This window comes from Epinephelus moara, chromosome 2, assembly GCF_006386435.1.
Source record: "Epinephelus moara isolate mb chromosome 2, YSFRI_EMoa_1.0, whole genome shotgun sequence".
NCBI lineage: Eukaryota > Metazoa > Chordata > Actinopteri > Perciformes > Serranidae > Epinephelus > Epinephelus moara.
Window position 1 is genome coordinate 9,873,983 of NC_065507.1, and position 17,423 is coordinate 9,891,405.

The following is a 17,423-nucleotide window of genomic DNA, read 5'->3' on the forward strand; positions in this document are numbered from 1 at the left end:
ATGACTAACAAACACACGTCAAACTAGAGAGAGAGATGATGAAAGCATGATGTTTAAATTTACATGTCCTCTATGATATTAACGTCTCATACAGACAAACAACCAGACAAACAATTCTCTGCATGGCTTTTGTGTGGTAATAATGGAAATCAGCTCTTCTTGATTTGGGTTTTTTCCCACCAAGCCCAGTAGTTGTGTGATTCAGAGTCAGCAGGATTACACAGAGCATCAATGACAAACTGATTATGTAAATGATCCCAGTTTTTTTCAGTTAAGGGGAACCATAATCTGAAGGAGGTTTGATCACGGTAGGAGAACCTTGGTGACACACACAATAACGTGTCAAATTCTGAATAACTGCTTATTACAACACACAGCTAACGTCATGATAACATCTACAGATGCGCAAAAAACACAAAATACAAGATAAGACAGCAATTTGATCATGAATAGGAAATTCACACTGTTGTTGGGATGGCAGTAATGATCTGTGTTGGTCCACCACTTTGGTCCAGATTGAAATATCTCAACAACTATCAGATTAACTGTTTCAAGCTTTTGTACAGACTTCACGATGCCCACAGGCTGAATCCTCATGACTTTAGTGATCACCTACTTTTTTGATCTAGTGCACCAACAGGTCTAAGTTTTCACTTAGTCAGGGAAATATCACTACATCTACTAGATTTCTACTGTAGATGATGATTAAATTTTGTTCACGCATCAGGTATCCCCTCTTACCTGTAGTGCTATTTATCAGTCTAGATTGTTTTGGTGTAAGTTGCAGAGTGTTGGAGATATCAGCTGTAGAGATGCCTGCCTTCTGTCCAATATAGTGGAAGTAGATGGCACTGAGGCGTCAAAAAAAGTGCATCTGAAAAAACTCAACAGCAATGTCTCTTTCCATAAATTATGACCACGTTGGTCAAAATAATCCACAGACCTTGTTGTGAGCAGTTTCATGTAGGAACTATTTTCTGTCTACCAAACTACACCAGCTAACCGTATCACTGCACAGCAGGAAGTGTGCATCTACTCATGGACGAGAGGCTTGCGACAGCACGAGATGTAAACATTAATGGCGTTGTCCTCGGCTGAGCTGTGATATTAGCTAGCTCAGTGGTGCTAGGTGAGCTAGCAGTACATGCACGCTTCCTTCTGCTCAGTGATGCGGTTGGCAGGTGTAGTTGGGTAGACAGAAAATAGTTCCTACATGAAACTGCTCACAACAAGGTCTGTGGATTATCTTGAGCAACAGGGTCATGATTCTGGATAAAGACATCGCTGTTGAGTTTCTCCAGTCGACATTTTGTGGCACTTTAAGCACCACAAGCCGAGTGCCACCTTGTTCCATTATATTCTAGAGAGGGCGGATATCTCTATGGCTGATATCTCCACCACTCAGCAACTCACACCAAAACAATCTAGACTGATAAACAGCACTACAGGGAAAATGAAAATTATGTATTTTTAATTTGGGGGAGAACTGTCCCTTTATCATTTCATTTAGTGCTATCATAAGGTAAAATTGTGCAGTGATGTGGGTGCTGCGCTGGACCATCATGGTGAAGAGAGAGTTGAGCTGGAAGGCAAAGCTTTAGATTTACTGGTCTATCTACGTCCCAACCCTCACCTATGGTCATGAGCTCTGGGTAGTGACCGAAAGAATGAGATCGCGGATACAAAGTGACCAAAATGGGTTTCCTCAGAGGGGCTCAGCCTTAGAGATATGGTAAGGAGCTCGGACATCCAGAGGGAGCTCAGAGTAGAGCCGCTGCTCCTACGCATCGAAAGGGGTCACTTGAGGTGGTTCGGGCATCTGATCAGGATGCCTCCTGGGTGCCTCCCGATGGAAGTGTTCTGGGCACGTTCCACTGGTAGAAGGCCCTGGGGTAGATCCCAAACACGCTGGAAGGATTACGTATCTCATCTGGCCTGCGAATGCTTTGGGGTCCCCCAGGAGGAGCTGGAAAGTGTTGCTGGGGAGAGGGATGGCTGGAATGCCTTGCTCAGCCTGCTGCCCCCGCGATCCGGCTTCAGATAAGCAGTTATAAATGGATGGATGGATGAATCAGGTATAATTCGTAATTTTTAATAAAAATGACCAAATGCCTGTAAAACTAATGACACTCTCATTAGCCTGGTATATTTTGTGTCTAGTGCTAAATAGAAAATGTTAGCACGCTAACATGCTTAACTAAAATGGCGAACATAGTGAGCATAATATTTGCTAAACATCAGCATTTTAGCATTTCAATGTGAGCATATTAGCATTCAGCAAGCGTTTAGCTCAAAGTACTGCTGTAAACTAAAGCACCTAGATTGACTTTATGGAAAACAACAATGCTTCTCAAAGAAAAAAAAAGAAACAATATTTCAGTAATCTCAAAGGAAAAGTTCTGACAAGTTTAAGCCACTCTTCTGTTTGGCATTGCAGTACCGGCGTTCAAAATGATATTTGGCAATAAAAGACCTTGGGAGTGTTGTTCTAGACAGTAGGTATGGGTACCTGCAGGTCTGTGGAGTCTAGGCAGGTAAAGACATGCAGCATCTTTCACATCTGTGTCTGTGTGAGACAACAAAGGTGTATAATTATTTGCTCCTGCCACAACAATGAAACTCTTTAACTTCTACATAGTAGAAAAAAGGCTTGTAAATGACTGGAATTATACATTTTTAATTGTTTACACTGTCCTAAATCAAACTTGGATACAAACACAGTGTAGCAACTTAAAATGCTGCGATAACAACAACAAGGAGATGTTTTGACATTTGGCAGAATGATTTAACAGTGACACAATTCCAGTTATTATCAACATACTTCAGGAAAATGTCTTGTAATGACAATGTCTGGCTAAGTATGAGACTGTTTGTCAAGTGTTGCTGTAAAGTGTGAGGCTGCTGCGCTGCCAGAGAAAACCAAACCTCATACACGTTATTAAGACGTACAGATTACACTGCTGGTATCACTTATTGTTATAAAGGAGCGCTACACAAACATCACAGAATAAACAATGCTCATCTGCATCCTATTAGTGATATCATGTGTAATGTGAAACAAACACTTAAGCGTCCGGTGGAGACAAATGTTTTTGGAGTAACATCATTGTTTAGACGGTGGTAACAGAGGGCTCCTGAGTCATCCCAGGGGAAGTTAGCAGCTAGGGGGATTTTTGCTGCTATTTTAAAATGTCACGACAAACACACACATACACAAACACAGACATATATGGAAACATACACATTACTTTGTTTGGCCCACTTGCTGTAGTCAAAAATAAAAATCATGTTGTGTGACCTCTATGGTCGTGGCAGGTTTGAAAACTCACCTGTGAGCCACAAATGGCACACTGTTTGGTACTCCTGTTATGGAAATTAGAACATTACTTCAGGTTGCTGAGGTTAGCAGCATTGCCAGTCTGTGCCATGCTAGACGTCCCATAAGACTTTAATGCTCATTACACTGCAAAGAAATTGAATTGTTACCACTAAAGGGGCAAAATGTTTTAAATAATGTTGGGAAACTCATGTTTGTCCTCTACAACAAGTGTGAATGGGCATTTCGGATTCAGCTTCTAAGGCTTGGCTTTATGTTGTCAGACTTTCATTAACAGCCACCATACCTGGATGAATCTGTGAAATTATCTGCCTCTTAATGGTCTGGCTCTGTCCCCTTGTTCCTTTGTGTCTCCGTGTGTTTCCAGCACCTCTCTGTCTGTCTTTGTTTCTCTGTCTGTCAGATTGTAGTCTCTGCTACCTGTCAGCTCACCTGCATTTATCCTGGTTGCTTGTTGTTGCCTGTTATCCCCTGCCTAACTGTCTCCTGCACTTCCATCTGCCCTGGCTCCAGTCCATGTCTCCTGTCCATTGTTTCGTCAGCCCCAGCCCCGGCCTCAGACCCTGCTCCAGCAGCCTCGCTACCCGCTTCAGCCCCAGTTTCCTAGCTACCCGCCCAAGCTTCCCCACGTCTGCATTTCCTTTCCCCAGCCTTAATAAATACATTCCCATTACACCCGCGTCTCCTTGCCTTTAAGTGTCCTTTGTTTGGATCCAACCTCACTGCATCAAAACATGTTCTTAGATATCATATTATGCTTGGTTGAGCTGTGTAACACATCCAGTGTTAAGGTGGCTAGTTTGATATGCTAGATGTTTGTAGACAGCTCTGTGGTTCTGCCTTTATTTGCAGGTATTGCGGTATTGTTCTCATGTCATGGTTGTTTACACGTAACTGCATCAGATTAAGTGTTTTATGAAGACAGGAATCCAAAGATTGGGATTATGAGCTGCTCTTCCAAGTTTGCAACGGAGCATTACGAAAGATGACAAAGTTGCCAGCGAGATACGTTTATTTGTCCCTGTGGAAAAAATTATTTGCAGCATAGCCTAATCGCCCAGGCAATTCATCATAACATCACAAAATAACCCAGCTGACACGCATACTCATCATAAAGATCACTGACATCACAAAGTCATACTCATATACCAGGAAGACAGGGACAGACCATCTTCTCCCTCCTCTCCCATCTGGTCCCTCATCATCCTGCATCATCCTTTCTGTGACACAACAGGAAGTGGCTACTGTACCTCATATCGTTCATCGGCTTTGGCTGCATGACTGTGTTATTTATTTGTTTTTTTGCCTTTATTTTCTTGTAAGACCCACTTTGCTGTATCTCAGGATAGATCCACACTTTGTTAACATCCAACCCAAAGCCTTTTAGGTTTTGTTATTGTTAATTCCAGTGCCTGGAATTGGTGTAAATAGACTAGCCCACTGCTTTTGCAACTTTGCCCTCATCGTGTCAGAGGAAGTGACTGTGAATCATGGATTTATTCAATAAATTAACCACTTCCCTGCTGCGTCAGACGAAAGATGATGTATGAGCTCAAACAGACGGACGTGCCGTGATAAACATGGAACATGGAACTGGTTGCTTTTGCATAACACCCTGGTTTTGATTTCAATTGGGTGTTTCTATTAGTTTCATCATAGTTTCATTGCTGTGTTAAGATCTGATCCTAAAAGTTGATTTTAAATTTGTTTTGCAGCATGTTACAGTTACACTTATCTTTTAGGGTGTACACCTGCTCTCTTTTCATATACAGTGGTGCTGCATTTTGTGTTTATTTGTGTTATCTTTGACTAATGTTTAAATTTGTTTGATGATCTGAAACATTTAAGTGCGGAAAACATGCAAAAAAGTAAGAAATCAGGAAGGGGGCAAACACTTTTTCACACCACTGTATATTCACACATTTTTTATGCAGTTTTTTCAGTTTGTCCTTACTCATGCAAGGGTTAATGAATCAGTTGCCTCACTCTAGACAGTGAGTCATGAAATGGAAGTTGCATTTACATTTTGCTGATTCTACAGCCGACGGTGTACATTTCAAAGGAAGGAGAAGACAGCCTCATTTATGGAGCTGTAGTGGAACCTCTTCCCTTTGTTCCACATTCAACAACATCATTAATGTGCCAGTCTACATTTTAATAATGTTTTTGGTGTAAATATGCATTTGGTGACTAAACAACTGTTTGTTGTGTGCCTGTAGCTGCTTCAAACAAACTTCAAACACGCTCTGTCAGAGAAGCACCTCAGTGAGCTGTATGTGTGTGTTTTTTTTTTGTTTTTTTTAAATTTTTTTTGCTAATTTGTTTTGCTCATTTTGATTCAGATTTTAGGTTTCAATATGACGTACTGCCCTTGCAAAAAAAAAGATTACCTAAAGGTTTCTCCAAGTGTGGAATACATCACCACAAACTCGATGACAATCAACTTTTTTGTTGTCTGAAACTTTGTATACTGCTTCTTTTGTAACATTATATCTGCGTTTATCTTGAATGTGCGTGTCATGTGGGTTAGATTATGGCAATGGGCTTGGTCTGTGAGCCACAATATGAATCAGCTACAGTTTACAGTAAAGAGAGGATTTAGATTACACAGATGCTAAAGATGTATCAGAAATGATATAGTACACGGTTGAAACTGTAATTTCATCTTCGCACATTGCAAGTCCACAAATAAAACACCAAAAAGGCTTCAATTAAAATGCTGAGTATGCTGAGTAACTGCAATTTCTGAGCAGCCGCTGACATTCAAACCACAATGACGGCCGCAGTGTAAGGTCAGACCCACTCAGCAAAATTTATAAGCTACATACTGGAGAGGAACCTCAGGAGGGCAGCAGAGACTCTAGCAGGAGGCTGTGAGGGAGTGGAAGCCCACAAACTCATGGCTCTTGTCCCTCTGGTCTCCTGCATGCCTCTCGTCATGCCCCGGCATTACCACAACCTCATGCTGAAGTGCTAAATTTGAATAAATAGAGCACAAACAACTTTGATGTCAGATTAGTTCTGTCATCCAAAAAAAGCCTGTAAAAATACATTTGTTTTATGTTTCCTGGGAAGAAACCAAAAATATCCATGTCACTACAAAATGATTTGCTATCTAGTCTCGGTTGTTGCTTTTGGATCATTCCTTATGTTAGTTTTGTGAAAGTGCATTACATTCAACATGTTTTTAAAGCCACTGTGAATAGAACATTTATGTGATTACAGAATACTTAATCTTCTCAAAGGTTTTCTTGTGGAAAAATGAGACAGTCAGAGTTATAATAATAGTGCAGTCTAAAGGCCTTTGCACACCAAGTCTACATTTTTCACTGGTTATGTGTTTCATTAATCCATCATCCAATAAGAATTATTATGCACAGAAACTTGCACAGAGTCTGATGCTTTTTATTGTTCTATTTGTGTGAAGAAAAGTATTTGCACATCCAACTCCAACTTGTCTCAGATGCAGGTGCATTGAACACCATTATTTCCAACATGCTACAATGGTTTTGGGATCTCAAAAAGACCAATGTATGACACATGGCATAAGAATATACAATGTTGGACATTTTGAGTGGTTTATGAAAGCTGCAAGGCCGATGTGTTCATTCATTAGATCCGCATTTTTTGTGAATAATTTTGTAAATAGCCTTTATTGTGTACATGCACAGGCTGTTGTCAGTTATTGAGAAACACACCCACACCTGATTAGTTCCCTCACACCTGTGCATACCTGTGAAATGTGTGGGGCAGTTTTTTAAGCTCAGTGTTGGAAACAATGGTGTTGAACACTCTGAGTCAATGTGTAAAAGTTTTGACACAACCTTAAGTCGTATTTATTTTTGAACATATCAGACAAAAAATACAAACTTGGTGTGCAAAGGCCTTCAATGGTCTGTGTGTAAGATTTAGGGAGATTTAGTGGCATCTAGTGGTGAGGATTGGAGAGTGCAACCAGCTGAGACTTCACCTGGTGAGACTTCTTCAGTGTTCATTGTGCAGGTGTTTTTAACAGGAGGCCAAATTATCTGCAGGTCTCTTCTACAACACACGGACTAGGTAGTTGAAAACACTAAAAACACTGATTAAAGTAGTTTCACGTAACAAATCAGCGCTTCCCTGACGTGTGGCATGTTAGAATTTGGTGGCTCACCCACAGCAGGTGAATTTGCACCCAAGCTTTTCTCTGATAACTAAATTCATGCTCACCTTATTTGTGATACAGACGTTCAGTAGGTTTTACTGGGAGCTAAATAGTCTGTCTCTTCCACACATCCTGATTTTGCCAAGTGGTTGTAGTCCTGTGAACATTTTGTATGATAGTCCTGGGACAGAACTGTGTCCAGCCAATCAACGTTTGTGATGTCATCAAAGAGCGCCATGCTGCTGGTGGGTGCCCTGCTGTGCAAATAGGCGCAAATTACAAGATGAGACCTTACCAGAGAGTTTTACTTTGGTTTATGCTAGTCTGCTGCTACAATCATTAAAATATATATGTATATATATATATATATATATATATGTTTTTTAGATTAATTGTTAGTATTTTGCCACCATGGAAATAAGCTCACATTAGCTTGCAAAGGCGAGCTAACAGTTAGCCAGCTAGGGCGCTAGCTGCTTAGTATTAACTTCTACAGTAACACTAACTTTTAGCTGCTTAGTATTAACTTCTACAGTAACACTAACTTTCATTCCTGCTCTTTTTAGAAAGGCCACTACAAAAAAATGTGTTTTTGTTTGGGTCGACAAATGGTCACTGAGTCATAGATATTTGTTTCTGGCTGCCAGAGCTAGTGGGCTAGCTGTAGCGCGCTAACGCTAGCATGGTAATATATGCATGCTAGCGTTAGCGCGCTAGCCCGTCAACTGTGGCCTAAACTTTTTCCAGGATTGTGCCCACTGATAGAAAGTATTGCATAATTAAAGCGAGGCTTATGAGGAACCAATCTTTCACGTGATAAACCAAGAGCATCTGTTTGTGGTGGCCTTTTTAAATTAGCAGTGGGGGAGTTATTAACGTAAATTATCAATCAGTTGGTACGTAGAAGGCATTAACTAGCTAGCTAGCATGCTGGCTATGTTAAATTGTTAAACTTTACCACTTTTCAAATTTAAAGGGCACATGCAAAAATATTGAGGGATACTCTAGGCAATTTTTTGGCAATATTGCAACGATAGATATGTCAACACTCTAGCATTTTTATGTTACCACTGCTTGCATTATATGGTGTATATATTCCCTACAACTCACTTTAATTTCTGTTAGCATGTATGTTGCTATGCCATGTTGCCCTAAAAAGTAGCCCAACCTCATAAATGTTCTCAAGTCACCTTTGTGACCTTTGCAAGCTAATGTGAGCTTATTTCCATGGTGGCTAAACACTAACAATTAATCTAAACATCACATATTTTAATGCCTGTAGCAGTAGACTAGTGTAAACTAAAGTGAAACTTTCATAAGGGTCTCATCTTGTAATTTGCGCCTCTTTGCACAGCAGGACACTGGCAGCAGGGCGCTCTTTGATGACATCACAAATGTTGATTGGGTGAGGCAGTTGTTGTCCCAGGGCTCAGGACTACAACCACTTGGCAAAATCAGAATGTGTGTCTCCTCCTCTGTAAAACAAATCGTTGCTATGATTTAAACCAGTGAAAACAATGAATGAAGCAGTTTCACATTGCAAATCAGTATTTTTCTGAGGCCACTGGTGACAGGCAGCTCGCCCAGCGCCTGCCAATGCATGCTTACCTTTTTTCTTTGATAGCTTAAAATCCAGATGTTTCCGTAGGTCTAGTTTTCACCGAAAGCCAAATTATCTGCAGAGGTTTCCTCATCTCCAAAACGAACAGACCTGGTGAAAAAGTCAAGACACTGAATATGAATAAAGCAAACACTTAAGCAATTTCAAGTTAAATAAATGGGTGTTTTTCTGATGCTCTTGTTGCAGAGGGGCCCAGCTAGAGCCAGTGTTTGGTTTGTCCGTTCTGGTCTACTGTAGAAACATGGTGGTGCAACATTGCGATCTCTGTAAACGAGGACCTGCTCCCTGTTTAGATATAAACAGCTAACAAAAACAGTATGATTCTTATTTTCAGGTGATTATATACTAAAGAAAACATACTTATTTTATTATATTCAATTTCTGCCAATATATCCTCCCAAATCCCACAGTGGACCTGTAAATATTGCTTTCACCAATGCATCTCAGTTTGGATGTGACGTTTCTTGATACTGACACTAGGGGGAGCCAAAGTCAGATATTTTCACATGCTACACAGAGGCACAGAGGCTTTAAAGGCACCAGCATTTGTTTCAGTTTAGTTTAATTCACTGTTTGTTCGAGTGCCTATATCTCATGGTGGATATGCCATTTTAAAACAACTACATTTGCATGCTTGCAAAATAAATATTGGAGTGATACGTTTTAAAAGACCACAGAAATCTGAAGCAGGGAAGAAAAATCTGGAGCGTGTTCAGTTTGGTGTGGTTTTGAGGGACAAGGAGACATGAAAGAATACATTTTCAGTTTATGATGCTGATGTTGAATATTATTCATTGGTGTTTGCATTATTAATGCATTCATCTGTCATGTGAATCTGACTCTCAGTCACCCCTTCAGTACTTTTTGTACTTTGATGATAAATGGTGTCTTGAAGCACTGCATAAAGTATTACTTATAATTACAGACAGAAACGAAGTCGCTTTCCAAGACAAATATTACTCATCTCAGCTATTTGTTCTGAAATGAACCATCTCTGGCACCAAGTCTGTGAGAAAGTGTTGGGGCAAAACAGAGATGTTTCCACTGGTTTCATTACCACAGTGGTCTCTCCCAGCTTGTAACCTTGCAGCTCCAAGCTACACTTTCAATCATCACTCCTCCTTAAAATGACTTCATTACCCCGTCTGTACTCAGACCATAAAACCAAAGTGACACAAATTTTTCAAGTCCTTCTGCGAAAGAGCACGGCGTATTATGGAAAACTCAGCTCCTGTTGCCCCGCAGAGGAATGCTGTCGGTTGCATAAAGCTCCACAATGACCAATCAACCGTAATTGTAGCCTGAATGTACCGCTCGGCACCACCCTTGCCAGTCAGGCGGCCTGGCTGGCGGCCATTTTTCTTTTTCGAAGGCCTTAAATCCACCCCTGCAATTTAGGCTCCCTCTCCGCGAACTCTCTGATTGGAAGGTCTTACATGCACTTGCTGCTAAAACGGGTCAAGAATAGGCTTTGACGGGGTTATTTCGGGAGAGCTTGCAGAATGCGTGGGATTGAGCGCTGCCACCCAGTTCATTGTGTTGCATCAGTCTGCAGGGAGTTTAGCTGAGGTTCCCTGCAGAGGAAATAATTTACTCAATATCAGAGCTGTTGATGGTGGAAATATCAACATGTTTATGCATAACATACTTACAGTTACAATAATAAGAACATGTTTGCAGAAAGAATCATTGACTGTGCTGTGTGTTGCCTCATGTTGCAGTTTCACTATTTGTTTGGGATTATCAGTGAGTCAGGACACTGCACATTCTTAAAATCCCTGTGTAAATTTTGTATCTTAATCTTATTCACATTGCTTTGATCATTATGGAAACACAATCTTTCCTAAATTTGCATTGGATTGAAGATCTTGAAATTGAAGCCAGATGAGATCAGATCATCATTGGAGCAAAAATGTCACATGACCAAAACTGTTCAACTGTCATTTCTTTCTTTTCTCGTTTCACTGTCCTTGGCTCTCTGCAAACCCCTCCCAATTCCATCGTGAGGCTTCCCTTGGATTTGCAAGTGGCATGAGTCACAATAACCATTTAAAAGGCTTTCTCATTAACCAGAACTTCCATCTTCATGTGCTTAAACTAGGCCACTACAATTCATGTAGTAGTGTAAGTCTGTGAAATGCATGTCATGCTGCTTTCCTGCTGTCTCTTGGTCTTACTCATGCCCGGTCCGTGTTTTACGGCACCCACATTTATGCCGGAGACAGAGAGCACTCCTTCCACAGAACCACAGGTTGACTTGAAGCTGGCCACAGTAAGTGCATAATTGCATGAGCTGCATTACAAAAGTTTGAGATTGAACTGCATGTGACTTAATCTCTTGTACAATGCCAGAAACATGCCAATTTGGAGGTATTTCTATTGAAGGAGGGAAATTGCGAGGATCCATTCACAGCTGTGTGTGGGATACTGAGATTATGTATTTATTTCTTCTGTTTTTGTGTGGGTGGGGGGCGGAGGTAAGTAACTGCTCTGCCCTCGGAGTCCTCGTAGCTGTTATACTGCATGCATCCTTCAGCATCCTCATTTTACTCTCTCCTTAATTTGCTTTCATAATTGTATTCTTGTTTTTCTATGGAAGGAAATGTTGGGAAAGGCGATCTGCATGGGAAATGCTCACTAATCTTGCTTGCAAAGTCTTAATTCAATTTATTGTTGTGAAGGATTTTAGTTGTAAGCTAGTGTGATTTACAGCTGATGCTGTAAATCCAATCACCCAAGGGTGTGGATTTATATCTTTAAATAGATGTTGTGAATGAAAGCAATGTGCAGGATGCTACAAAGTATGACAAAAATGTGTAATCTACTAGAATGCATGCTGCAAAACAAAAGGATCCACAAAGGGAATACAACTTTCTACCTTGGCATTAATTGAGTTGCACGGGACAAGTTAATATGCCTGGCTCTTCAGTGCAACATGATGTCTGATTTGGACCTCGAATCTACTCACAGGAATACCTCCAGCAGTACTACAACCTGGAAAAAGAAACCATGGGGCGCATGAAGCGGAGCGGGCCCTCCTTCACTTCCAAGGTGAAAGACATGCAGATATTCTTTGGGCTCAATGCAACAGGCGTGCTGGACTCAGACACGCTGGAGTTAATGAGGAGCCCTCGGTGTGGCGTTCCAGATGTGGAGGATTACAGCCACATCCAGGGGACACGATGGAACAAGAATGTCATCACCTACAGGTATCTATGTGGTCTTTAATGATGTTTAATGGTCAACATGCTATCACTCTTTTTACTTGTAAAGTCCAATAGAATTACTGTCTAAAAGATACATCTGTAGTGAAACATTTGCATGTTTGACCTAGACTGAACTTGCCAAAAATATAACAGTATGGTTGTCCCTAAAGCGCAAACACCGCCAATACGTGGGAAACATTTTACGGCAGCAGGCAATAAAACCTTTGGCAGAAATAGGGAGTTGCAGCTGTCACAAATCATCGTGGCTAACAGATTTTTGGGTTTGGGACTCCTGCCTTTGGGAGCTATTATGGGCTTCTTAGTGTGCCAAGTTCACCATACATGCCTGAACTTATGTAACACTGTCTGGAACATCCTCATCCATTCTTTTGCTCGTTCTGTTAGAGTCATGCCAGCTGGTTTTCATACAGAATACATCCATAATTAAAGAGAAGCTAAGATAAGCAGCTATTGTCGAAAGCCGTGTAACCTATAGTACATGTTATGTCATCTGTGGACATTGGGTAGCTCTTATTCTTCAAAAAGTCTGAAGAATTTACGACCAATTTACGAGACTTATGTTCAAGGGATACTGTGTCTTGATCCTTGTGTTCATCAACAACATGCCATGTACTCATTTGTGTTACAGCATTGGCAGGTACACCAGAGATTTGCCTCGCAACACTGTCGACTCGCTGGTTGAGTCAGCTTTCAGTGTTTGGGCCAGAGCCAGCAGTCTGACGTTTGTCAGGTTGCACACCCGCAACGCTGACATCATGGTGGAGTTTGCGACCCACGGTGGGTTTGTCTTTTTGCTTCACACAGGACAAGTAGAGACGATATTTTGAAGTGCATTTAACATGTTAACTCATGCTCACAGAAATACGCCTTTCAGTGATAAATCATGTGTTGTATAAAACACAATTCCTTGGATATACTGTACACACAGGGATCTTCGGTTGTAATCTAATTGCTAACCAGCGCAGTGTCATCATGCTGTGGCTGCTGAACTTCACAGACTCATTTAGACGATGTGAACAGAAGCCTGTAATTTTCTTTTGGCATGAAAGAAAATTGTGTTCTCTGTGGTTTCGATTTCATGTTTGGCCCGGATTATATCATAAAGAACATGGTGACTTGTACCCATTCGACGGACCCAGAGGCACACTGGCTCATGCCTTTGGTCCAGGGCTGGGCGTTGGAGGGGACACACACTTTGATGACGATGAGCACTGGACAGCAGGACAGACAGGTGCTGAAATGAATTACACTGGCACTCAATGATGATACTGAAGGAATTTATTAGACAGTATCATTCATTTGGATGTATTTGTTGTGCTGTTGCAGGTTTTAGTCTGTTTGTTGTCGCTGCACATGAATTTGGCCATGCTTTGGGCCTGAAGCACTCCAGAAACCCACAGTCTCTGATGTACCCGACGTACAAATCCTCTCACTCAGCCAACTTATTATCCAACGAGGATATAGCAAATATCAACGCACTTTACAGTAAACAATTTTTATTTATTTTGTATTATGAATGTATTGCACTTGAAAACAGTAACACTGTAGTAATAGTTGTATTGAAGTAGAACCTGACCTTTGTGTTCTGATCAGGTCCAGTTAGAGGTCGTCCGAATTACTTTCCAAGGCACGGCTGGAGCTCTCAGAATAACGCCTGGCTGTCGGGATCGCTGTTCCCTCAGCTCATGGAGAACAAATGTGCCAAAGACCTGACCTTTGACGCCGTGTCCACTGTCGGGGATGCCACCTTCTTTTTCAGAGAAAAGCATGTTGATGATTTTTCTTTCTTTCTTTAATTCACACCTATTATTCATAAGAAGATATATTTACTCTTCGGAAAAGGAAAGAGGTCAAAGGTCATTTTTTGTATCTGTAAATGAGTGAGTCTCATGTTCTTCAGATCTGATGGTTTAATATGTAAAAGTGTTATTATTTTACCATTTAATACAAACTGAATACCATCTTTTTCTTGTCATATAAAAGTAGCAATACATTTATAAGGTTTTGCTTTGTTCCAAGTAGATGAATGTGTGATTGTTTACGTCATAATCATGAATGTTTTGACCTAACCAACATGTTCTCCCACAAGGTATCTCTGGATTAAACACAACGAGCAATATGACATCAAAGAAGGTCCCATCACCAACTTTATGCCCAAAATTGAAACCAGCATCGACGCTGCCTTCTGGGTGCCTCGCAGATCCACTGCTTACCTCATTCATGGTACGTTTGTCATCTTTAATAATTCAATGTTTCAGATAAAATGCAACATACAGTAGGTTTTCTTATGATTAAATCTAACCCCAGTTTCTATGCACAATCAACCAATAATCACCCCAGAACTCTACACACACAAACATTCAGTGTAACAGATTCAAAGATATGATTCTGACAATCACCAAATTAGTGAAAGGCCTCTGATATACATGAATATCAAAACATAGATTTTTTTCCCCCACTTTGTTTTGACAGAATCCATGTTCTGGACAGTGAAAGGCTCTCTTGTGAAGGGAAAGCCCCGAGCACTCACACACTTTGGATTTCCAGCCTGGGTGCAGGACGTTGATGCAGCAGTGCATGTAGTGAAAACAGGACGCACCCTCTTTTTTATGCATGATATTTACTGGAGGTAAGACAACAAATGACCATGACCATGATAACTATTGCACTCACTTAAAGGACCATCCCTATGATTGTTTTAAGTTCATTTTAAGTCCCCCTCTACCAAATAAGTGTTTCTTATATTTCTGTACCCTAAAATGTTTAACCTTGAGTATCATGATTAGTATCTGTGCAAAGTTTGTCACTAGATAGGTGTTTTCACATTCCCTCTATGGAGAGGGGTGATGTCTGTGCACTTCCCTAAAATCTGAGGTTCTGAGTCTGGGTTGAGGCTGAAACATTTATGGCTGTTACGTCCTATTAAACCTAAAGAAACAAAAGAGACGAATAACGTGACTACCTGCAATCTCCAGCCCAAACTAACACAACAAACTAAAACAACAAAACCCCAGCACCTAAAAGAGCATGGGGAAAAGAACCAGTTTGGGGAGAGGAAAAACAAGGGAGGAAGAAAAAGATTCCTCCCTACCTGATCGGCTGTCGGTGTGCCATGTGCCATGCCTCTCCTGTCTCTACACTCCCTGTCCCTCTTATCACCTCCTCCTCTCTCTACCTGAGTACATATCGCACCTGATTGCACTCAGGTGCGCAGCAGGCAGAGGGAGGAGGGAGACCAGGCTGACAGAGAGAGAGAGAGGGAACAGGCTGTTGCACATAACAATGGCTAATTCACGCCAATGTTTCCTCTAATGCTAACGCTGGCCATCTTGATGCTCAAAGCTCTTTCACCAGTTTAGCCCCTGTAGCACTGTGTCAGAGCTGGGGAAAGCCGGAAGTTGCTACACACAGTGTTGGTGTGTGGGGCGGAAGCCAGATCCAGAATTTGTGAATGAGGGAGAGAGAGTAGATCTGCTCCAGCTCCCTTTCAGAGTATCTTTTTTTGTGGGAAAACCATGTTAAACAAAGTACTAGTTTAAGTACTGGAGGGGAACTTTAACCATTTAAGCCATGCACTGCAGGAACGAGAATACTCATGTCTGGCACTGTAAAACGTAATTTTCCCTCTGTAAAGACAGGCATTAGCAAAAGCATCAAAACAAATCCATGTATGTGTGCACTACAGACTGAATTAAATTAAATGACACACTACTTTTTTTTTACCCTAAGCGCCTTTATTACATCATATTAAATGAAAATGTGGTGGCATAACCGAGGCAAATCACAAAGCACCGGTAGGTAGGGACTTGCACATTAAAGAAGTTGACTCAGATCTGACCTGCAGATTTTGTTTGTCATTCAGACCTCACACAGAGAACAGAGGGCTCAATTTGGACTTTGATGAAATGACCGTAACAGTAACAGCCAGGAACGAATGTTTTGTCTTTGATGATCATGAGTCGTGCCTTCTCACTTTGTTTATATCGTGTCTCTTCGCAGTTACAATGAAAACCGAAGGGTTATGGATTTTGGTTACCCAAAGTACATCAGCGAGGACTTTCCTGGAGTCAACACAACGATAAATGCAGCTTTTTATAAAGAGGGTGAGACAGTGTTAACATTGCTCGTTCATTTAAATCTTACTCAAATGTAAAAATGTTCCACAAGAAAAAAAATACATGATACACATTCAACAGTGTAAAGTTTGGAGGTGGTATACTTCTGTCTGTAGCTTGAGGGGGCAAGTTGCATTGTTATAAGTAGTACACATCAGCTCAGTGTAGAGGTGTTTTTACTGAGCATATGGTTCCCCTCTATGATTTAAACTGTATGATTTACCCACTTTACCACTTAAAGACGTACATTTGTGAGCAAAAGTGGATATTCAAGTTCAGATGCTCATCATAATCATCACCAACAGCACCAAACGGCAAAAACATTCCAGACAACACAGCACGATAAAGGCTAAATATGTGAATCACTTTGTTTGCTCCTTTAACATCTCATTTTTCTTCTCAGGTTTCATCTACTTCTTCATCGGACCACAAGTCCACAAATACGACTACACCCAAAAACAAGTTGTTGAAGTTGAGAAAGCAAATTCCTGGCTTGGATGTTGAAATACTGTAAATCCATAAACATGCAGCAAGGAAATTACCTGAATACATTAATTAAATTAAACAAGGTAAAGCAAAAACACTGTACTTCCTCACTTTTGAGTGGAGATTTATTTATCAGTCACATTTTGTCGAAATAAAAGAATGACTGTTTAAACCTTATAATGTATGTGTGTGTGTTTTTGTATGTGTCTCACAGTCAAATTCTCCTTGCATCAGCTTTTATGATCTGCTCATCACTGTGTAAGACTGATACACAGATATGAGGGCAGATGAGTGTAATGGCTGCAGGTTTTGACTTGACTGACTACAATATACAGAATTCACAAACAACACTTTCAGCTTCTGGTTTCTACACTACAAAACACACTGCACACACGTCTTTGCCCATTACAGACAGAAAGCCCAGACGTGTTATACAGACATTTCATTGGGAGGTTTTAACCACAAAACCTCCAGAAAACTGGGGCAGGTAGAC

General features: G+C 40.9%; 1 protein-coding gene across 1 annotated transcript; it reads left to right on the forward strand.

Annotated features, from left to right (window-relative positions):
* The first annotated feature begins 11,239 nt into the window (after positions 1-11,239).
* On the forward strand, positions 11,240-16,948 carry mmp20b (matrix metallopeptidase 20b (enamelysin)). The gene is made up of 10 exons (XM_050074677.1): positions 11,240-11,374; positions 12,073-12,311; positions 12,958-13,106; positions 13,435-13,560; positions 13,656-13,814; positions 13,923-14,094; positions 14,419-14,552; positions 14,802-14,958; positions 16,329-16,432; positions 16,848-16,948. The coding sequence occupies exons 1-10, from the start codon at positions 11,240-11,242 to the stop codon at positions 16,946-16,948; spliced, it is 1,476 nt and encodes a 491-aa protein (XP_049930634.1).
* Positions 16,949-17,423: the final 475 nt, after the last annotated feature.

What these genes read in the sequence shown, in the direction of transcription:
- mmp20b (XM_050074677.1), top strand. Translation starts at nt 11,240, where the DNA reads ATGCATGTCATGCTGCTTTCCTGCTGTCTCTTGGTCTTACTCATGCCC. An exon ending in GGTGGAGTTTGCGACCCACG is followed by an intron (nt 13,107 to 13,434) that starts GTGGGTTTGTCT and finishes TATATCATAAAG; the next exon opens with AACATGGTGACTTGTACCCA. An exon ending in CTGGACAGCAGGACAGACAG is followed by an intron (nt 13,561 to 13,655) that starts GTGCTGAAATGA and finishes GTGCTGTTGCAG; the next exon opens with GTTTTAGTCTGTTTGTTGTC.